General features: G+C 39.5%; 1 protein-coding gene across 12 annotated transcripts in view; it reads right to left on the bottom strand.

Moving 5' to 3' along the window:
- Positions 1-22232, bottom strand: part of ITGB8 (integrin subunit beta 8) — an 89904-nt gene extending 67672 nt beyond the window's left edge. For 3 of the 12 annotated variants that reach the window (XM_079152315.1, XM_079152320.1, XM_079152312.1), the window contains exon 1: positions 21880-22232. In XM_079152315.1, the coding sequence (XP_079008441.1) occupies positions 21880-21884 (5 nt within the window). In that variant the 5' untranslated portion in view covers positions 21885-22232. The other 9 variants (XM_079152319.1, XM_079152311.1, XM_079152309.1 and 6 more) reach the window with 5 other exon arrangements.
- Between the last annotated feature and the right edge of the window lie 1130 nt (positions 22233-23362).

Genomic DNA, 23362 nt, shown 5'->3' with positions numbered 1-23362 from the left:
TGTGTACAGTGAATGTTCCTCCCTGCCAGCAGAGGCATCCTGTGCATTTTCCTGTTACAGTCTTGCCAGTTGACACTTATGCCACTTACACAATATTTCTACCACCAAATCCTCCCTCCTTTCTTCTGGTATAGTTGATCTCTTCACTTCCAAATCCTTATGTAATTTAAATTCCACAAAGTTATTTGTGTTATTTATTTGTATATTGTGCATGCATCTGTGATTTATCTATTACATATATGCAAATATATTTATCAAGAAACCAAAATCCCAAGAGAGGAGATAATAATAGGTAATTTGGAAAATCTTCCCTACACCACTTCACTGCCAAAGCTTTGTTGGTGTGTTTCACCTTCAGGTATAACTTCAGGTTCTGCACCTCTGCTGGGGATCAGCTTCATCATCTGGAGTCAAGAGTAGCTTGAAGCACTTGAAGAAAGCCTATCTCCTCATTGGGAAGAGATGGATAGAGTGAGCCTCTCATACTGAAGACCCATAAGGCTTTCTTGACCTCGTTCCTTTCTTGCACAGGAAACAAGAGTGAGCCTCGGGGCCTCCCCTCTCCATCACCACTAACTGCATCCTCACCACTATCTTCCCCGAGTTCCTAATCTCACCGATCCTTGTTTAATCAGTCCCTACAAGATGCTCAAAACTCCCAGGCTTGCCCTCATCTCCCCTACATGTCCTACTCCTTCTAAACCTCTGCACAAGAGCCCTTTACCCATCTCCTTTACAGCTTCAAAATCCCACCTTCCTGCCCCCTGAATTCATGTTGCATTTCCAAAAGAACAGCCTGTATCTCAGTCTCTTCTCTGAATGTTCCCTTTCCCTCCTTGTTCTAATAGAATGCTGGCTTTCCCCAAGGACTCAGCTTCTACTGCTGACATTGAGAGTAAAGACTGACCTCTCTCCCTTAACCCTCATGGCCTGGGCCTGGGTATGCATCAGTGTCTTCTCCAGACCAATTAGACAGCATCCTCCCTCCATTATCTCCAACCGCCCCACTCCCACTTTATACTTGTAAGTCAAGTTATGTCCTCCACTACCCTGAATTGTTGCAGTCATTTAGTGGTATTTACTGATCCCAGGCAATCCTGTCGCAGCTCTAGAAAACTGTGGCTGCTGGCTTACTGTCCCTTTCCACTACTATTTCTGAACATCTTTACAACCCCTGCATGCCTTAGTCCTTACTCTTTTCTCCTCCAATTATTTTGTCCACAACCCCAATTTTGTCAGTCTTTTCCCTGGTCACAGCTTTAGAATTTGTTGTCACCAATAACTGCAACCTGTTTCCCATCTAGATTTTAGTTATCACCCTCTCTGATCACCACCTCCTTTCCTTCCACCTAAATCGATTTCTAGGATCCAGACATCAACCATCACAATCTGTTACCCTTTGACCTCTCCTATTAAATGCCTCTCACAGTTCTTGTCATACGTTCTCTCTACCCTTCCTCCACTATTCACAGGCTAATATCCCAGTGCCTTCAGGTCTTCATTCAAGTTTCATCTTTGCTAATGAAAATGGGAACCCCTGACTGTCCCCCAACTCTGCTCTACTTTTTCCCATTATACTTTCAACCTTCTAATACACTACATAATTGCTTACTACCATATATCCAGTTTTTAATTTGTCTCCCCTCTCCAAATTTAAGACTCATCTGCACAAGGACTTTCATCCTTTTCTTCCCAAATTTTTGAATGTACCTTTAATAGTGCTTGCCACACAGTAATTGAAAAACTATCTATCAAATGATCAGTGAGTTTATTAGATTTAAGTGGAAATTAGAGTATCTACTAAATTATATGTATGAGTGCCAGTTTCCACCTTTAAAGTGATATATTGAGATGGAGACTGTTCACATGCGCGCCCCGAGGCCCAGGGACTTGGCTTAAATATCAGCTTCCCGATGATGGCTTCACTCCCACCTCCTTCACTAGCACTGCTTACTGCCCATCTGGGTCTGTTCTCTGTAGACAGTGGGAGGCACAGAGCACTGACTAGCATGCTGTACACTCTATGTCTTTGTCTATTGTCTGTCTCGCCATTAAAATGTAAGAGCCAAGAGGGCATATGTTTTGCCCATTTTGTTTACTGCCATCTCTGAGGGCTTAGAGTAATATCAGGCACATTGTAAAGACTCAAGATGAATTTATTGAATGAGATAAATGATGTCCCCTCTGCATTGATCAGAATACCCTATGTGCACATTCTGTCTCTGACATGATGTGTTTTTTCTCCATGTTCTTCATTTAACTTTCTCCCAACCGTGTCCCCTTGGCTCAATCAGCTTGGAAACTCAGGATGTGGTGCCTTGGAGAAGCTCTGCCTGGACACTGCTCTTACTCCTCTAGCTGTTCCTCACTGCTCCCAGGCACACATGGTAGTATTTTTTTCCTACTGTTTACCCCTGAATTTGCCTCTGATATCCCCACTATCTGATAAATGAATCCTCACACTTTTGTTCCTTCTGTCTTTACACACACTTCACAGTTTCTAAGAATGGCTAAAATAGGCACAAGTTATCTCGAGTACCATTAGGCCACAAGATACACATCCTGGAATCCACTTTATATTGATGGGTTTTATGGTATTTCTAGGAAGACACTGTACCTACAAAGGCAGGCCATATGTACTGTAAAATCAAAGTAGTTGGAACCTTCCATTAACCAGAGCTCTGCCCTCTTATTCTTGGCTGAAGGAGAAAGAAACTAAAACTAAGTATTAATATTTATAAGAGACTTTGAGGTTCTGTCTTGCATCAGAACACATCTGCCCTATATCCTGTCTGATTGAGAAATCTGAAGTTCTACAGCACTGGTAGCCAAAAACTCCTCCCAGACCACGTCACTCTCTTGTAGTGTGTGCCCACATAATTCCTAAGAAGTTACACTGTCCACACGAAATCTTCTCTTTCTCCATAGCAGCTGGCCAATACCACAGACAGGTGCTCAAGCAATACTTCCTGATTTATTGATTAAGTAGGAACTGTGAGGTTTTGCAAATCTGATCAAATAATAACTGTGAGGATTTTCTCAAATATCAAAGAAAATTTAAATGATGTGCTTTCCAAGACATGACAGTGTACATATACATCTTAAACAGATTTCAAAAGATAGAGTCAGAATATGAATGATCATAGAATTTAATTAATGTAACTCCACCTTTCAGATGTACTGTGGGCAACCAGAATTTTACTCTGCTCTTCACCTTCTCATGGGAAGAACTATTTGTATTATTAAAAACTGCTGAATTAGAAGGAAGAGATGGACAAAGAATTAGTCAAAAGAGGAATAACTATTATTTGGGAGCACAGAGCATAAAATTCCACTTCTTATGGGATTTTTTCAGTTATAATGATTTCAATGGTATTTCTCTGTCCATGAATTTTTAAAGGATTATTTAATACTATTAATTCATGGCATTGTGGAAGATTTTAGGGATATGGTATGTGCCTGTGTGCACCTTATGAAGTAACAGCAAAATCTGATATAAGGTAGAACCTTAAGAAGTGTGTCATGAAAAGGAACAGGCAGGGTATATGGCATCAGATCACAGGAGGATGTCACCTCCAGGAAAAACAGGAAGGGTCAGAGAAAACTTCCTTGAGGAATTTCCTGGGTCCTTTTATTACAGGATTGCATCTCTATTCTGTCTGGCTCCCAATAGATTCTATCTCTTAAAAAAGTGCTCCATATTGTCAGGCTGCTATTGAGAGCTGGCCCATTCAGCTGGATTAGTGATAACTACCAGAACAGCAGCAACCTGTTCTGAGACATGGAATCATTCCCTCATATCCAACACCCTGGGTATAATCTTTTATTCTTGAACTCCTCTCATTCCTACTCCACTTCCCCTTAGACCTCAGATCTCTTCTGTTTTCCAACACTTGATCCCTTTCAGGTTCAACCCAACACTTCTATTAAATCCCTAAGTTGCCTTTGAAACTACAGTCAAGCCATATTTAAACAGGCATTATAGGAGCAACTACCTCATCATGACAGGCCAAAGGATGTCTATTTTGTCAGACCCATGCTGCAGATCCATTGACCCATGCAAAAGTGACTGAATTTATCTATCCCTTCTGGTCTGGAAGTCTCTGCTCTATTCCCATATATGAACTCAACTCCAAACTCAGTGTTTCTAGGTTTCTGTGCACTCAACTCAGCCTGAGCTTGTGTTGATTCTGCCCACTGTACAACTCTAAAGCACCCAGAACCCCACCACACCTCACCTTTGCATGATAACAATTTAGAAAAGAAATGGATGAAAGACCTTTTGCCAAATGTGCCACAGGCATGCACATGATTGGAACTGCCATCTTGGATTTTGGAATTCCCTGCCAGTCTCACAGCATTCATGCCCTCGTGATCCCTGGGATGGAGGAGGTCACTGTATATTTGGGTAACATCTAATAAGCTAGACTTCTATAACTAATGCATTTGGACTATCTTGGATCACTTACTGTCCAGCCCCCTGAAAGCTCTAGAAAGATGAACTTGCACTGTTGAAGGTAAAGTTCTTGGGAATCCAAATTTCTTCTAAGAAAGTCAGGTATAAGAGTGACACTGTGCTGGAGAGGAGTGTTAGTCATATTTTTTACTGCTGTGGCCAAAATACCTAACAAGAACAACTGAGAGGAGGAAAAGTTTAAATTGAGCTCATGATTTAAGAGATTTAGTCTGTGGTCAACTGACTCCATTGCTTTGGGCCCAAGGTTGGGCAGAGTGTCATGGCAAAAGGGCATGGTGAAGAAAGCTGCTCCACTCATGGTAATCAAAAGGCAAAGAGAGAATGGGGGAGGGGTCCACAGGGAGGATAAGTTCTTCCAGGGCACATTTCCAGTGACTCACCTCCTCCAGTCATGCCTCACCCCTCCAGGTACAACCCAGTTAGTCCATTCAAATTATTAAATTATCAACTGGATTAATCCACTAATTAGGTTATAGCTGTCATAATCAAATCATTTCAAATCTGAACATTACTAGATTAACAGGAACCTTTGGGGGTAACCTCATATCCAAATCAGAACAACACATGGGCCTCCAAAAGTTAAGGTATTTATTGGGATGGCATTTAGTTCTCTGCTTATCAATAAGCACCCTTAATGAAGATTTTCAAGTGGATTGGGGATTTAGTGGGTTCTCTGACATTGTGGACGCTTTAGAGAACTCAAAGGCCCAAGTGCATTTTGTGGCCGGATGTCCCTTGATGTGATTGTAGAAGTAACTAGTTTGTTCAAAATGCCAAGAACACCTGCATTCCACACCTGGGATTTTTTTTTTTTTTTTTTTTTTTTTTTTTTTTTTTTTTTTTTTTGCTGTAAAAAAATTAAACACAAAGAATTTAGAATTATCTAGTATAGGAGAAATAAAAAATTCATGCCATCAATATTTAAGAAGTTAATTTGTAAGGAAGAAAAGAGTAACATCCAGTGATAGTTCTGAGGGACCAAACATTCCTACACTGCCAGGAAGTTCAGTCAGAGGCAACATTGTCTTTTTTTGTTTGTTTGTTTCAAAATCAAACACATCCCTGGGAAGCTGAATTTCTCCACAAAGCCCTGATGTCTGACTTTTCACAATATCCTTCTAAGTCATCCTCTGCCCCCAGAAGCCAGGCACCCAATCTCAGAGAACTGTGAGCTCTGGCACTGATGCTAAGCTGACCTCCAGCAGCCCAGGGTCAGCCCTGGATGTGTATATTCACGACCTGTGCACCCTAATAGGGAGGGCTGGGCCTCATTCTCCAGCTGCACTATGCTGCCTTCAGCAGGGCACAGACAGTGCTCAGGAGTCCCTGCCCCTTCTCTCAAGCCTTCACAGACCCATCAGGTGTCATGGCACATCAGAGCATTGAAGTCTTGGATTAAATTCTTCATGAGGTATCAAATATGGTACATCCTTGGAATTAAGAACTCTTACTAATAATATTTAGTCCTCACGTTTCTATTTCCAACTTCAAAGGTCAGGAGGTACTGTGATTCTAGATATTGGCTCTCACCTGAGGGTTCTCATTCTACCTGATTATAATTGAAATGCTTGTCTAAAGGGACATTTTCAATCAAAACAGGATGGCTGAAACTGTGACTTCCTTCTTGAGTGCTGTATTTGTTTTTATTTTCATTGTTACCACCTTCCAAATGAATTTTCTTGGAACCCGAGCTTCACCTATCATTTGTAGAGGGTTCTTTTTTGCAAGTTATGACCCATGTGTGTTCAATTCACCATAAAAATCCAACCCAAATGCATAAAGACAATGGAGCAATACCTTGGGAGGTATGCCTAGTGCTAAGAAAGGGACCAGCTTGGACATGGTAAATTGTTTTTTTGCCAAAAATACAGTTTGCTATAATGACTTCTTTGTTTCCAACTAGAACATCCAGTTTTACCGCAATTCCTGACCATCCCACAACTTTCTTGTATTCTTTGTTCAGCTATAGTCAATGAATATCTTACATGACCAGACATAGCCAGACTAGTGTTTTAGCTCCTATCCAGAAGGCAATTAGAAAAGACATCACCTAGTTTGGCATCCCTAAAGGTACATTCTGTCAGCTCAGTCCTTATAAGAGAATTTTTCAAATTTTCTTTTAATTACTTTTTTTGACTTCCAAATATTCTAAGATCCCTTTATAGCAGAGTAATCACCCCCATTCATAAGAATGAAGCTTTCCACGAAGACCCTGTCTCTGCTTAGTACCAGCAACAGTTCAATTCCAAGGAAAGGACCTTAGAATCACACTACTTTCAACTGTAACTTCATTTACCACTGGTATATCTTGAAATATCAATAGAAGTTAAGTCCAAAGTTATACACAATATCAAATCATCCATGGCAAGAATCCACTGTACACCTCTTATACCTGGAAGACATATTCTTTACAGGTTTTCAGAGCTAAAATATTTCTAGCCTCCCATTCTCTTGCCTTCATCACCAGCCCTTCTCTTCACTTACAAATTCAATCCTTCCCCAGGGATTTGACCCTGACTAGTCCTTCATGGCTATTACTGTTTCACCTTGTGGACTGTGACAATTCATTTACTTAGGCAACATTCTAGAATAATCAAATGGCACCAATGCATATCTGGAATTGCAAAGACTCTGTCTTTGACAAATTTAGCACTATTTATCAGTGAAAACACACAAAAAAAATCTTGCTAGGAGAGGTAAAGTATTTTTGAAACCAGTCACCAGTGTAATCATGATAGCTGGCTCACTGATAAGGTCAGCATGAAAGGCCACTCTTTAAGACCTTATCTAATGTTTCAAAACAAGAATTTTTAATACTTTGAATAGCAGTACTTAAAACATCTTTCAAAATCATCTTAAAAGTAAGATGAACTTCAAGAAGACCACTATAATTCAACACTTAATTTTAATTTAATGATCTTAATTTTACTTGCTAAATTAATTTGAGTTATGGATATTTTAAAATAAAAGTTTTATTTTATTTTTATTTATTTATTTATGTTTTTGTGCTGATGGGATCAAACCCAGGGCCTGGCACAGGTTAGCAAGTGATCTACCACTGAGCCATACCCCTCGCACAGGGAAATAATCTGAATAGATCTGTTTAATATTATAATTTTCTACCAAGAACTGATCCCTGCACTTTTGTTGAAAGGTGGGACTGTTTTAATTAAATTATAAACTTACAATGGAAGTAATTTAGACTTTCATTGGTTTTTTGGTGTGTAAATTATACCAATTTACTGACTGTGAAAGTAGAAAGAAGGTCACATTAAGATTGGTTTTAAATTGAAAAATTGTCCTTTCACTCCACAAAGGCAATGTGGTGGTGTTTTTCAACATATTAACTCACTTATAGATATTAAATATGTCAGCTGAATAATTTGACCAAATTTAGTTCATTCATGTCAGTAAAATGTTCTTGCCTGTGACAAGTTTTAAATTAATAGCAGAAAATAAAATGTAGTACTAAATTAAGAATATACACACATTAGCTCCCATTATAACACTTTGTAAGAGGGTAGAACTCAGTAATCTGTACAGATGTTGGAGTATACCAATAGGGATTTATTTACTGAAATTTAAAAGTTCACTGACACAAGGTAGCTTTTATACAATTGACCTGGTACTTCCATTGTTTGTCTGCCCCACTCCCAACAATATTTTAACTAGTAGACAATCTGCCCTAACATTTTCAGGGTTAAGGGCAAGAGAGTAAATAGCAGTGGGAATAGCAAGATAAATATTTAACACAAACTAGGCTAAGATCTCATTTAGCACAATAAGTTGATGTTCCTTCCTTGAAATATGCACTTATGACTTAGAAGACTAGATCTGAAGTTTGAATTTCTGGCTGGGAACTTGGCAGTGAGCAATGCCCTCCTGTCTAGGATCTGTCCCTTTCTTCTTCCACATTTGGATTCATTCTGTACCACAGGTAGCCTGGGCACTCCAGCCTACATGTTTGAGCTCTGTTTACTTCTCTTGCATCAGACACATTTGGCCATCCTTGCTTAGGATTTGGAACATGGATGATGTGATTTGTCAACAGAACAAAGGCCCTGAATGTAGCTTCGGGTTTGTTGGACAGAGAATTCTGGAGATGATCTAGAAGAGGATGACAAACTCTAGATGGGTACTCTCCTTGCCCCTGTTTGGGACCATAATCAGAGGAGGACTGCTGCAGGACCTCCAAGACTTGGGTAGGAACTGGGCTCATCCCTGGAAGCAATCTATAATGGAGATTTAGAATGATGAGGCAAACCCAGAATTCAGACAATTCAGACCTGATTCCATTACTTGTCAGCTAAGAGGCCTTGAAGAATTTATTCAATTTCTCTGTAATTAGTTTCTTACTTATAGTAATAACAGTTCTAACTTGGAGGATTGTGGCATTCACAAATATATTACATTTTCATATCATGTATCCAAGAGGGTGCCTGACCTCTAGAAATCCTTCCCAAATTTTAACAATTGTTATCCCTTTAACTACAGAGTTCATTATAATGCCTGTCATAAAGTTGTAGGTGCTTTAAGAAAGTATAGTGATTAAATGGATTGCAATAGTTTGTCTTTTTAACTACTATATTTTGGTATTTTGTTAACAAATGGCTACAAATTCTAGTTTTTATAACCTAAATAGAAATGCATTTAAAACTCAACACCAAAGGTAGATTATCAAGAGTATTTTCATGTTTATTTACCAAGATTGGGAATAACTGCTACAGAAATTTTGACAGAAAAACAAAGTTAAATAAGATTCAAGAATATGAAGTCTGAGCTTTTGATCTTCACTAAAGATTTGCCTGGAAGGTCAAGAGATTACTTTCTGGAGTGGACTTGGAAAGCAGAAACAAGTGTCTTTTATGGTATGACCCACTTTCAAAAGAAAACTTCATTTCTCTTAAGTTCAAATTCTAGTAAGATTTAGAGCTGATTAGGGTTTATTTGCTTAGCTGTGCAATTTTCAATTGCTCACTGCTATCCTCACTTCATTTGTGAAGTCATTTCACTCCAAATAAGTTATGAGAACTCACTCTGTGCCAGGGATTGGACACAAAAACAACAGGCTCAGTGACTCCCTTCAAGGAGGTCACAGGTGGGTGCAGAGATGGGACATAAGCAAGGCACAGAGGTTTGAGCAGGTAGTGATCTGGGAGGGGGCTGGATACCATGCTGTGAAGCCTGAAGACAAGGGGGAGCCATGGCAGATCTGGAGCAGAGAGGACAGGCGTGGAAGGATTGATGCAGCCTGCTTAGGAAACTCATACAATAAAGGTGAATTTCCACTCTAGTGGAAACCATTGTGAAAAAAAGTCAGGTTAAGAACTGTGAAGAGTCTCTGTTTTCCTTGAATCATCTTATACAGTGTCACCCTCTCACTGGTTCTCTTGTCACCCTTTTGCTGAGTTATAACATTTTTCTACCTAGCTCTTTGTGAGAATTTTATTTAATAGCAAAGGAGGAAAAACATTCCTATATAGCTATCAACTTGAAAACTCTAACATATATTGCCCCCCCTTTCTTCTTCTAGATAAACTCTAGGAAAGATTGTGAAATGCCTTATATGAACTATAGATGCATAAAATTAAAGAAATTTAATGTCACCTTATTGGTCTACTCTGCCCATTGTAAGTATAATAGCAGCCTGCCCTTCTCAGGTCAATTCAATTCCTTGTTTCATTTTTCTTTCTCACTTCTCTCTCTCACTCACATACCCCACAAACCACACACACACACACATACACACACACATGTATTAGTCCTTCTCAAGTAGAATACATGCCTCATGAGAGCAAGGCTTTGCTGTGCTCTCTGCTGTATTCCCAGTGCTCACAGCAAAGCCATGTGAGCATCTGCTGCTGTCTGAAGTAGCACATACATGGGGTCCAGGACATCCCCTAGAAATGTCAAGCTCTAGGTACCTCTCCTGCTAGATATGCCTGGACTGCAAAAGCTGAACAGCCAGAAAATGCATAATTTAGTAAAAACGTATGGGGGAAATCATAAGAATGTATTAAAAATATAGAACTTCAACATGTAGTACAGTGGCTCCAAAAGGCTAGAAACACAGTTAGCTCTGTGTTGAGCTGACCATATCATGAATTTGACCCTTTGAGTATTTTCAATTGAACTGGTAACCAGCTACTCAGTTGGTCAGTCTTTTTCTTCTTTCCTTGCTCTCCCATAACCACAAGTCATGCACATCTATGACACATTGGAAATCCAAGTGTTACAGGAGAAGCCAAATTTTACTCCAGGTCGCTCGCTCCCCACAAAACCACGTTTTCTGTCCCTTTCTCACTCACATATGAAAACTCCCATAGCCAGTGTCTTAAGGTGAGTTGAGATTTTTCTGGGGGCTTCCATGGAAAGTGTGTTTTGACCATGCCCATGATTCACAAATCCAAATCCCCCCAAGGGGACTCTGTGGGCAGCAAGGTTCCCACAGTTTCCCATGCTATGGGGTGGGTTCAAGGAATCACCAGGTAAGGCATGTGTGGGAGGTCCTCCACCATCTGACAGTCATGCCAAATGTATAACTACTAAAAAATTTTTGAAGAAATTGTGAGGACATACAAGTGAGAACAAATCCCATCTGTTCTGTTTACTAGCTAGATGACACTGTACAAGTTGTTTATCTCCTCTGTACTTCAGTGTTCTTATTTCTAAAACAGAGGTTATAATTCGACTCTCACAGTGTTATTCTAAAGATTAATATGTTTAATCATTTACATCAAGATGTGGAATAGAATGAAAGCTACCCAAATGTTTGTTAAACTATATGGGCGCTCCATTTTCTGTCCATTTTCTGTCTTCTTTGTATGTAGAAGTCGTACCTACATGATATCTTTAGGATAAAATTGGAAAAGATGCATTTTTAAAGATTAACAAGTAGGTCACCTACTTAAGAAGTTCAGTATTTAATTGCTCAGTTTAATACAATCCAATATGAATTGTTATGTTTTTCTATGGATTATTGTCAATATATGTTATCATCAATAATATGGTTTATAGACTGTATTTCATGTATAATTGGAGGATACAAAGGGCCTCACAGTTCTTTGCTAACAAAACCCTTTAACTGTACAGACTTGGGCTATATGCAACAGGGACTAGAGTTTTGAGGACAAGAAGGATTGGAAAAGGTACATATAAAATTGATTATAAAGTTGTTAGGTTATTGGATGAACAAATAAAAAGACTATTTTCTTGTGTCAGTTTGGCAAGGTTAAGATTTGAGCATGTCATAACTGACATAATTTTAGTATAAGCTACTTACTTATGAATCAAACCAACAAAAAGGAGAGTATTTCAATATCTGAAGATGCTGTATAACAGGCACTTTCGAGGAGGAGGCTATTAAGGACCTTTGCTTAATAAGTACAGACAAGAGAAAAATTGCATCAAAGGCAAACAGTGTACTGGGTTACCTCTTTTAAGTTTAAAGAAACTTAGATCAAAACAGTAGCCTCTAGTGTTCCAGAAAATGGCCTTGGGGGAGGTTCAAGAGCAAAGTGAGGAATTTAACACCAAACTATTTATACCTGGGTATATCAAATTTAACCAGTTGAAGCAGAAAAGACTCTAAACTGTTAAAGAACAAAGATCAGATGATCTCAAATAGTATATTTTCTACCAGACAGTTTCATTTAAAAAGGAGTACAGGAAACTTGGAAAGGCAATATAGTGTCATAGTATCATGATATTTCTCAGTTCTCATAAAAATCTAGTTGGAATGAAAACTAATTATCATATTTGTCTGGTTAATTGCCTATGTTAGATCCTTTTAATTAAAAAATCCCTTTCTTTTCTGAGATATCCCTCCATTTTTCTTGGTGTTTTAAAATACTAACCTTGTTTTCAGTCTATAACCAAGGTATGGTTAACTTGGCAGACAAATGTATTTATGAGTAAATATTATAATATCTTTAAAACTTAAACATGCATTTTTAAGAATTATCAGTTAATATACTTACTCTCAGAACATTTTTCACCCAGTTAAGCCTTTTTAGAGTTCTATATGTGGTTCTACCACCTGAAAATATCATAGACTTTTTATAATTCTCGAAAAAACAGAGGTTGTAGGAATGCTTCAGCCTTTATTAAATCTGAATGGACAAAAAATCATTAAGGTCCTCTTTTCCCCCTATGTTTTTGCTAAATGTAGAAATACTTTTATTATTTTTTTGGAAGAAGGTTCTATTTTTCTATTAAAATATAACAGAACCTGAGTTTTAAGTTCACCTGTTTGTTACAAAAAGAAGAGATTAATGAAACCCTGTCTTGAATGAACAGGGGATCAATACGAGATTCAGTTGAGATAAAACTTATTTGTTCTTTCATTCTTCAACGAGTTGTGTATTGGGTACGTTTACATGATTGGCATTTTTCAAAGGAAGAGAACAAAGCACCTTCCCTCATGAGCTGTATTGTAGTTTCAGGAATGGGAGGAGGGGAAGAAGACAGTAAGCAAGTATGTAGAACCAGGAGGTGCAAAGGGCTAGGAAAGGGAACTGGCAGAATTAAGAGGTTGACAGGGAGAACAGGATAGCCCTCTTTGATATGGTGATATCTGAACCAACTGGGAGAAAATGAGAAAGAAGGATCAGCAATATATTTCAGGGAAGAGCATTCTGGGGGTAGGGAAGAGGACATTCAAGATTGGAGGCAGATCATTCTTGGTGCATTTAGGGTATAGCAAGGGTCAGTGTGGCTGGAAGAAAGTAAGAAAAGAACAGGGAAAGAAGATGAGGCAGACAATCATCAGGAGTTGGTTCATGTGGATCCTGAAGACAGTGGAAGGACATGGCCTTCCATCTGAAAAATGAAAAGCCACAAAGAATTCTGAGTGGGGGAATGATAGGACCTGATAGTGTACCTTTGAAAAATAGGTCTGGTTGCACTGTGGAGCAGGAAAGATGGAAAGTAGGCTTTTGAGAGTTTAAGTCAAAGATGATGGTGTGGGGCAGAGTGCTGGCAGTAGAGGTCATAAAAAGGATTATGAGAGATAGAGAGGAATCAGGATGTGACCAGAATATTAGCCTGAACTCCTGCGAGGCTGACTTGCCATTAAGTGAGTTGATAAAGAGTGTGAAAAGAGCAAGGTTGTGAAAGAAAATTGGGTGTTTGATTTTGTATACGTTAGCATGCATTTTGCCTTTCGACACACAGTGGAGATGTTGAATAGGTAGTTTACTGAGCTCTCTGAGATCAGTGAAGAGTCAGGACTGGAGAGATATTCTGGAAGGTGTCAGCATAGAAATGATATTTACAACCAAGACTCAGTACAAAAAAAAGAAGAAAAAATTGAAAGATTGAGTCCTGGTCCACTCCTACCTTTGGAGTTTGGAAGATGAAGAAGAACCAACATCAGAGATTGAAAAGGAACTAAAACCAAGAGATTGTAGGTAGAAGTGTTTCTAAAAAGGGCAGTTTCCAACCATGTCAATTCCCTGACAGACGACTGGTCAAACAAGATGAAGACTGTGAATTAGCCATCTGATTTGGTGGGGAAGTGAACTGATCTGAACAGAGTGGGACTGCAGAGGTAATGAAGAAAGTCTGGCTGCCACAGACTCAAAAAATGTGAGCAGAAGGGCTGGAGAAAACAAGTTTGGAGAACTCTTTCAAGGATTCACAGCAACAGGAGAGTGAGAAATAGAGGATGATACAAATGAGAGGGGAAGAAAATCCTTAAAATGGAAACTTCAGCAAGGTATACCTGCAGTGAGTCCACCGGGATAGCGCAATTAACATTTGTCTTGGAAAGTAGAGATTTATTCATGTTATTTTTCTTCTTCATATGCATGCATACCAAAGTAAGATGTTACATATGCATACTTTTTTAAGAAAAATATTTTTAAATAGATTCTGAATACAACTTTAACAGTAAAGTAAATGGTAGAAACTGTTTCTGTCTTTTCTTGTTCTACTCTCTTCCACAGTTCTTCCCTTTAAACTTGTGAACATTCTTGTGGACCTACATTCATTAAAAAAAAAAAAAAAAATTCAAACTTAGAGCTTAATGACAATGTGTTTCTCCTCCAGTAGTGCTTAAATTTGCTGAAATATTTTAGGATAAAATGTCATGAGAAATTTGTTTCAAAATAATTTAGTTAGGGGAAGTGGATGAACTAGTTGTGCGTGGGATTTAGTTTTGAGTTGATAGTTAATGAAGCTGGTTAATGGGTGGTTCCTTATACCATTCTCTCTGCATCTGTCTGTGTTTAAAAATGTCCATAACACAATGTTAAAAACTAAAGAAACACAGTATCAATACTATGCTAACCCGAAGGAATCCATTAAATGGTAAAATTTCAGATGATGTGGTAGCAGGATAAGGAGATATGTTGGGTTACAGAAATTTTTTTGGCATTTTTCAAATCATATGAGCTATCTTGTTATACACAAGGCAAGAATAAATGACTTCTAAGAGATCCCAAAATTTCTCACTTGCCATATGATATAATTAATTTGGATAATTTATATGCAAGTATTTTGCATGACTAGATTTTAATTTTTAAGTGAAGTCTCAGTTCTCCTAAGACTTTATGAAAGCATGAAGAATTCTCAGAACACTTAATGCTATGAAATGCGTTTTGAGGGAAAGTAATGCTAATCTGGTCAATAGCAATTTCAAAGGCTAAACACTTGATAGTTCATGATATAGGAAATGAAATTTCATTGTAATAATAATTATAACTTTTTTAAAAAATGGCGATTTTGAAATCTGTCACTGTTATAGCTATAATAAAACTCTTCCCTAATATTTTAAAATAAGCAAATGTGGAAATAACAGTATTGTTACATTAACTCTTCAGATATTATTCAATAGGTATTCTTTATGTTTTCCAGTTACTCATTAACCATTTCGTGGTATCACTGTTGATAACACTTGTCATTGCTGATAATTTCCACCAGGGAAAGTTTTTATTTAAAAAAAGAAAAAAAAAAAACTTTCTTCTACATCAGAAACATTTGGGTTTTACTTATAAAACCCTCCATTCACTATACATTCACTATTAAAAATATACTATGTATTTGAGACCTACAAATTCTACTTCAAAAATCGAATCCAACGTTATGTTGTTCTTGTGCAGTTTATGGTCTCTTTAGTATGATTTTATTGCCCTCAACATTTTCTTGGTGTAAACTACTGAGCATGGGAACAAGATTTCCTTTGTAATTGATACCTAAATTTCTATCCTGCTTTAAGCATCTAATTTGCACTGTAAAGACATATAATTTGAGACTTGTAGCTATATCACGAAAGTACAACAGTTTACGCTGATCTCTAATTTTCTGTGTTGTACTGGCTATAATTTAAATTTTTTGCATGTTTTCAATTGCCATTCAAATCAGAAACCTTTGTATATTGACAGAGACGGGGAAAGGATGACTTGTTCTGATTTCAGGTAAGCATTCCTTTTTCAGGTCTGCAGGTGCAAGGGGGCCCATTCATGACACTGACTTTAAATCAGTTTTGGTCACTGGAGGGAAATGCAATGATGTTACACAAGAACTTGACTGATCTTTACAAGCACACTGAATTTTTAAAGATTATTATTATTAAAAAATTATAGAGGAAAGCAGGACATTTTCCTTTGACTATGTATGAGGAACAAAATATACTCTGTTGATATAAGTTTTGGTGCTAGGGTATATATGTGTATGTTTACTAAAAGTAGAAAAACATTCTGCTACTTATTTATACAGGATGGAATTATGCACAATGGAAAATCTGCTGCAACAAATACATGTTCCAGAGATAACTGATAATTAATGCTACCTTTTCCTTTGCATTAAGTTTCATTTAATTTGAAATCATATGTAAGCAGAAAGAAAAAAAAAAAAAACAAGATAAAAATTTACTCTAATTGTCCCCATTTCAGATAACTGGGTAAGTCTCCCTGAAAGAAATATTAGACAACTGTACATGTAACAATGAAAGGAAGTTATCTGGATGTTTCCATTATAAACCCTTATTTCTAAGGTTATGATGATTGTTTTAATCAACTTCAGGCAGAAACTTGGCATATCATTTCAAGGCACAGGAATAAAGTTTAGTCTACAAAACAATTACAATTATTAATTAAACACTCCTTGAACTAAAGAAGTTAGAGTAAAACTCTAATAGAACTTAATGACTTGGTGCCCAAACAGAGAAAAAGTGAAAAAAAAAAAAATTGAAGTATTGAAATAGTCACTACATGAGCAAAAATGAATGTTTGACCTATATGGGAATCCAGTAAGAATTCATCCTAAGTTGATTATCATTGCTTATCTTGTTTTATGGTTTACTAACATACAATGCTTCCACCTTATATTTGATTTTGATTACATAAATCAAAAGTCCCTCAACCCCTTCTCATATGTTATTTGACTTGAACTTTCCTTTATGATGTAAGGAGGGCAGGTACTATTATCCCTATTTTACACAAGAGTACAAAATAGTTATGAAGGGCTAACCTTTCCAAACCAAGGTAACTCTTGATTTTAACCCTTCAAACACAGAGCAAGGCATTTCTGTTTCCAGTCTGGCCAGGACTGGAGCCACCCTTGCCTGATTAATGGCTTTGCCTGGACTAAAAGTTGTCACTCCTAGTCCAGGGTTCTCACTGCTTCTCAGTCTGAGAGATTGAGCTCAGTGAAGGCTCAATTATCTAGGCAAGTATTTTTGTCTTTGTTGTTGAAGAAAAAGCTGAAAGGAGCATATTCCTCAAGAGTATTCAATTTACTCAAACTGAGCCCTGTGATACAAGAAACTTGTGCATTGCTGCTATCTCCTTTCATGAACTGAAAAAATGGAAGAATATCTTCTATTACAACCAGTTTATCCACAGCCTTGAGTCAAATGGAAGTTAAAGGTTGGTGGAATCAAATACCAGAAATATGTGGAGCACATTCTATACAGATCTTGTCCTTAAGGATGTACCCCAATTCCTAAATGCAACACTCTCCAAACGCTCCCTTCGGAACTTTCATTCAAGCGCTGCTTCCCTAGCACCCTGCCTGGAGCAATACAGTATCTCCTAGTATAGTTAGCTATTGCTGTCACTCCCGGGCGGAAATGCTTGACACCTGGCCTCTCTGAGGCCGCCTGCGGTAGAGGACGCTGACACACACACACACACACACACACACACACACACACACACACACACACACGTTTCTCATGTTCCCAGGGCAGACAGACTGACATCCCCCACTTACCTGGCCGAGATGCTCGGGCCAGGAAACTCTAGGTACCAGCCCAAGACTTGGGGCAAAGAGAAGAAAATAAAACAAAACAACTTACCACTTTGTCCTAGTCCAAGAACAAGTGAAAACACCCAGGCCGCCAGAAGAAATGAGGCAGGACCTCGCCGGCAGTTTTGCAGGCAGACAAATGCAGCAGTAAAAAAAGCCAGGGCCAAGCCGCACATAATGCAAAGCAGCCCGACCCGCGCCTGCCGCCTGGCTTCTTTCCTGTAGCGCGCTCTTGCCTCTCGGGCGCACCTCGGGGCCCGCAGACTGAGGATCGCTAGGACGTTTCCCGCAGGCCCCGCAGGCGGATTTCCCGGCTCGGAGCAAGCTGTGCAGGTACGTGGGCCCGAGCACTGCTCTGCATCTCAGGGCCCCCGCGGCCCTCCCAGTTCCACACGGCCAGCCCTGGAGACTCCGCGAAAAGCACCTCCTCCGACGGCCGATGGCCAGCGGCGGCGACGCGATCGAGGGCTCGAAAGCGCGCTCCGGGACAAAGAAAAGAGCTTTTGTTTCTCTCCAGCCGATGGGGCTCTGCTGCATAAATCAGCTTAGCCAAGAGCCAAACACAATCAAACCCAAACAAAGCCCGAGGCTGGGGGATCACCCTAATGTATATTCACTGGGCGATGCCGCATCTGTGGGAGGGGACGCCAGAAGGCCGAAAGGGGAAAAATGTCGATGGCGCATCAATCTGCGCGAGCTTCTTCCACAGGTGGGCAGGGAGGCCAGCTCCACTTTGTTGCAGTTTTGCAGCCTCGTCAGCGGAGCAGCGGGCAAGGAACAGGCAAAAGCGTTCTGACTGATGAAGGTTGAGGCTCGGGGTGCCAAAGGCTGGGAAGGCAGCTCTGGGAGCGCTCTAGAAGCGCCTGTAGACGCCCCCAAGCACAGAGCAAGGCATTTCTGCTTCCAGTCTAGCCAGAACTGGAGCTCACGGCGCTAGCGCAGGAGGGGAGGTTCCGCGGGGGTGCTAGAGCCCAGCCGTGCGGGGCGGGGGCTTCGTGCCCCAGTCCTTTTGGCTTCAGAGTTTGGCTCAGGCGTCCCAGACCCCTGGCAGCTGGCGTTCTCTGGGGTGCACACAGCGAGGATGCAATGGAGGAGGCTGGCGATGAACAGGATTAAGGTGGTCCTGCCCTGTCTCCCCCACCCCCAAGTTGGGGGTCCCAACCTGCTGTTAGCTGGGCGCGCTCTGACCGGGAGTTGCTAGGAAACCGCCCCACGCTATGGTGCGCCTTGCCGGGTTGCCCGTAGGGGCGGCGGCGCCCGGGCAGCAGCAGCAGCAACAGCTCGGAGTAGCGTGGGCGGGACATTGGTGAGGCATGAAGTCACCGCGGCCCACACTCGCTCTTTGTTTTGCTCACTCCAGCTCCTTTTCTCCCCCTTGGATCAGATAGTTGCCATTCCCACCGTTCACAAGAATTCCTGGTGCGTAGCCGCGCAACAGGAATAGCACGCCGCCTTCCCTTTTCCCTCTTCCCTGGAATCCTGCACCCCAAAGCTAGCCCAAGCGGTGTGGTGGGAGACTTCCTCAGCACGAGTGGCAGCTGTGAGCAAACCGCGAACTCTCACCCCTGCACTGCGCGCTCTTTGTTCAAAGATACTCACTGCCCCACAGCTGCTGCATACAAAGTGGAGTCCAGGGGCCTTTCCCCGCCTCCAGAGCTCTGCTCCGCGGGTGTGCGCTGCCCACTATGCACGCAGAGTTAGGAGCTCGCCCTCCGTCCCATCCCAAGGCTGCCCGGTGTCTCCCAGCCTTTCGAGAGTTGGATGATTCCGCAGGGGCTATTCCCGGAGCTACTTGCCGAGATTTCTCGCTACTCCTTTACGCAGAGCCTCGCCCCTGAGCTGGACAGCCTTGCTTTTCCCCAAGGTCTGGATGTGGCTCTGGGCTTTTGCTGGTTACAGTTTGTCTTTTGACCTTAATCGTCACCTTCCCAGTAAACGGAACAAAGAAGTTACAGACGGCAGCAAAGGAGCCAGAGAGAAGCTAAGGACACAAGGTGGGAGGGCATGGACTGCTTGCAGTTTAGAAATTTAGGTGCTGGAGCAACTGGGGAAGCAGAGGACCTTCTCTGAGTCCTGTCACTACCTCTATACCCAGAGAGAAAGGGAACCCAGCTCCCGGGATTGGAAAGGAAACACGGTTTCCAATTTGAGACTGGGTGATGAATGTTCCCCTTTTCCTTTAGGGGCTGAAGTAGTTTCCCCATCTCGAAATCTTACCCTCAGTATTCCACTAGTAACTTACCCGTTTTCTTTAATAGAACACCCGCCTCTTCCAGACATCAGACCAGTCCAGCCAGGTCAAGGTGAAATATGTGGGAGTTTCCCCTCCTTATTTAATAGTTTCCGTCTCCTTATTTAGAGTAAGAAAACAAGTAGGAGGCTCTCTTTCTTTTCTTTCTGTTTTCTGATTATTAACTGAGTGAATGGAAAGTACCTGGTTAATGCACCACAACATTGAAAACTCCCCTTTTATCAGGTGTGTATCGTACATTGGGGTGCACAAAACAGGCCCATCAAACCAGAAACCCAGCTGGAAAAAGTGCTCTGGAACTACAAAGCAGATACTTTTGAGAGACCAAAGGCATGATTCAAACCTCAAAAACTGATTCAAGTCTAGTACCAGCTATGCACATTAAGTAAAAAACTAAATCCAACTCTACTTCATTAACAACTTTCTTTCTTTGGTTTCAAGTTTGAATAGCTATGGTTTTGTTTTTGTAAGCCTCAAAGGAAGGGCCTGAAAAATAGTTGGAATGGGGGTGAAGACTTGAAAAGTTGAACATACAAGTAACATACTCTAGATCTGATTAGTGACTCTTCAGTTGGGCAGCATGTTTGTTTTCCAGAGATGATGTCACAAGCCTAAGGAATGCAGTCACCCTTGAAACAACAGAAAGAAATGCTGCAATTAAGGAAAAAGGTTGAATTCCCAATTCACATAAAGATATGTAAGTCCAGCTTATAAAGTGACAGTCACACCAAAGATACATGACATTATTTTAAATTTTACCTCTTTATGCTACATTTTAAACGGCAGTTACAATATTCAATAAAACATAAAAATGCAAATAAGAATGGCTGTAACTTTGTGGAACTTATAAGGTGTGTACTATTTTTGTTTTGTTTTGTTAAGTGTTAATATATTCTATATACCAAGACAAAAACAACTGTGTAGCAAGAGGAATAAAATGAAGCTCATAAATCTGCTTCTGGAAAGTTTAAAGCCATTTAGAAAGAAGGGTGTGCAAGTTTTGTGATGTGAAGCCCTTGCAAATAAATGTCAGGATGCCGGTTTTATAGAGTTGTTGAAGAATAAGCACAGCACCATTTATCACCACTTCCCAGTTGGAAAGAGGTTGTAACTCTGGTTATCAAAATGAAATAAAACACAAAATCCTAGGTGTTAGGTTGTAATCCTGCAACTTATTTATAAACAAGTTATCTTTACATTTTTGAGCTATAAAGATAAAAGTAAATTCTTGTGAAATCCTGCATATCATCTGTAGAGTTTTTTTTACAGTAAATATAGCTAGCAACCTAGGAACATGTTTGCTTGTTTCCAATAAATGTCACTGGTCACAGTAATTCATCTTTTTTCCTGTAAAAAAAATGTATAGGATATTGTGAAGAAGTGCAGCATTGTTCTCATATTACCTGAAGAGAAAAAAAAAATGTTCAGGTCATGATGACATCACCAATTCCTGTTTTTCTATCATGTTTTGCAGTCTAATTTTGAAATTTCTGGCAGCTAATTTTTCATCACTTTGTGGTAATGAGAGCAAATGAAATTTACAGATAGTCTAAAAATAATATTTAGCTATTCATTCCAGACTTCCTAGCATCAGATTATTTGAGTTGTTAATAAGTCATAAAATTAGATGACATAAGTTTTTTCCCTACTTCTTTAACCTTGATTTCTCACTAACTTCATTAATGGTGAATAAAGAAATTATAGGCAGAAGTAAGGGAGACATTGGAAAACCCACTTTTTTGATTGAGTATCCATACTTTAACCAAATTTTGCCCACATCATTGAACCTCTGATTGTACCTATAGCTATATTCACATTTAATGTTATATCTTTCTGAAGTTGAGATCAGAACTACTAAGTAGTTTTTCAGTGGATACTCATAAGTTGACTATGAACTTACCTCATCTATAGCTCACAGGAGATAATGAATGGTCTCACTGGTGCATAAATTATTCAGATCATGACTTCTAGCTTCATCCAATGATAGAGGACCTAAGCCACTGAAAGATACTTCCCTCTGAAATGTTCAATGAGACAGTGTTTCTCATTGTACTGCAGAGTGAAGACTGCCTATACCACAATCACCTGCAGAGTAATTCTGAGCTGTAATCCTTGTGTCTCTTTCAGGAGATTCTGAATTAGTAGGTATTGTATATAGTGCTTAGTAACCTATACTACAACAAGCCCCCTCAATGGTTCTTATATGCAGAGAAGTTTAAACATCTTCTACTACAATAGGTTAGTACATAGACTTCATGTGTGTTTATTGTCAAAGTCCAGTGTCAGGTGCACATTTAAAAAAATGAACTGCTAGAATCAGTGTCTCTTGCCAAGATAGTCTGTGGATGATTGAGTCTATGAAATGTTAATGTTTTCTGAAATAAGACTCCCATGATTAAACTTAGGAAATACTGGGTTAAAGTTAAATTAAATCCTTGCCTGGAGAAATTTCCAGAAACTCAAATAGGCCAACATGTATTAGGTTCTCTAGAAAAAGAAACCTTTTTTTTTTTTCTTTCTTTTTTTTGGGGGGGGGGGGAATATATTGCAGGCTAATTTCCCAAGAATCAAACTTGTGAGTCGTTCCCATTTTATAAATGTAGAAACTGAGACCCAGAATGGCAGAGACAAACCTCAATTTTTTAAGAGAATTTCTGATCAAGCATGAATCAGAGATCAGACTGTTTTCAACCACTGTTTATCAGTGATAACTTTTGGTTTCAAATAGTAGAGTCATATCGTGGTTGTTATAACTGAAAAACAAAATTATTAGAAAGAAATTGGGATCCCATAGACTCAGCAGTGGGTTGGGAGACCAAGATAGAATAAGACCATAAAATAAAGGAGGCCTAAATAACAGTAGTAAGTATCTAACTCACAGGAATGAGTTCTAACCATCTCTTCATCTTTGGGTAAATTATTTAATGTCCCTGAGTCAGTGGAAAATATGGATACTTTAAAATGATGCATTTTATCTGTGCATAGACTAATCTCAGTTTTCTGATGTCCTTTTATAACACACAGAAAACTAATGCTTCTTTAGCTTTTCATTCATTTTTACAATAATTGTAGAGATGTGATGATGTTTGAATGGATTTCTTAGCTTTATCTACTTAATTATGGCAGGTGACCTTCTCAAGTCTGATTCACCTTACTGCTTCATTGAACATCCACTTGAAGTGCTTGGGAGTGAAAATTCCTGGATATTGTCTCAACTGTATACCTGTAAGACAAGAAGGGAGGTGTAAAAATACCCCAGTTCCCTTGCTCCTTGATGGAATCATTTTGGGCCTGATTTTCTTTACTATTTTGGGACTAGTTTTTTTTTTACCTCATCATGGACTGATACTTTAAAAAATAAAAATAAAATAAAATGAATTCTT

This window comes from Sciurus vulgaris (genome assembly GCF_902686455.1).
Source record: "Sciurus vulgaris genome assembly, chromosome: 8".
In the NCBI taxonomy this organism is placed as follows: Eukaryota; Metazoa; Chordata; class Mammalia; order Rodentia; family Sciuridae; genus Sciurus; species Sciurus vulgaris.
The sequence above is the reverse complement of the archived record's forward strand: the minus strand, read 5'-3'. Positions and strand labels throughout refer to the sequence as shown.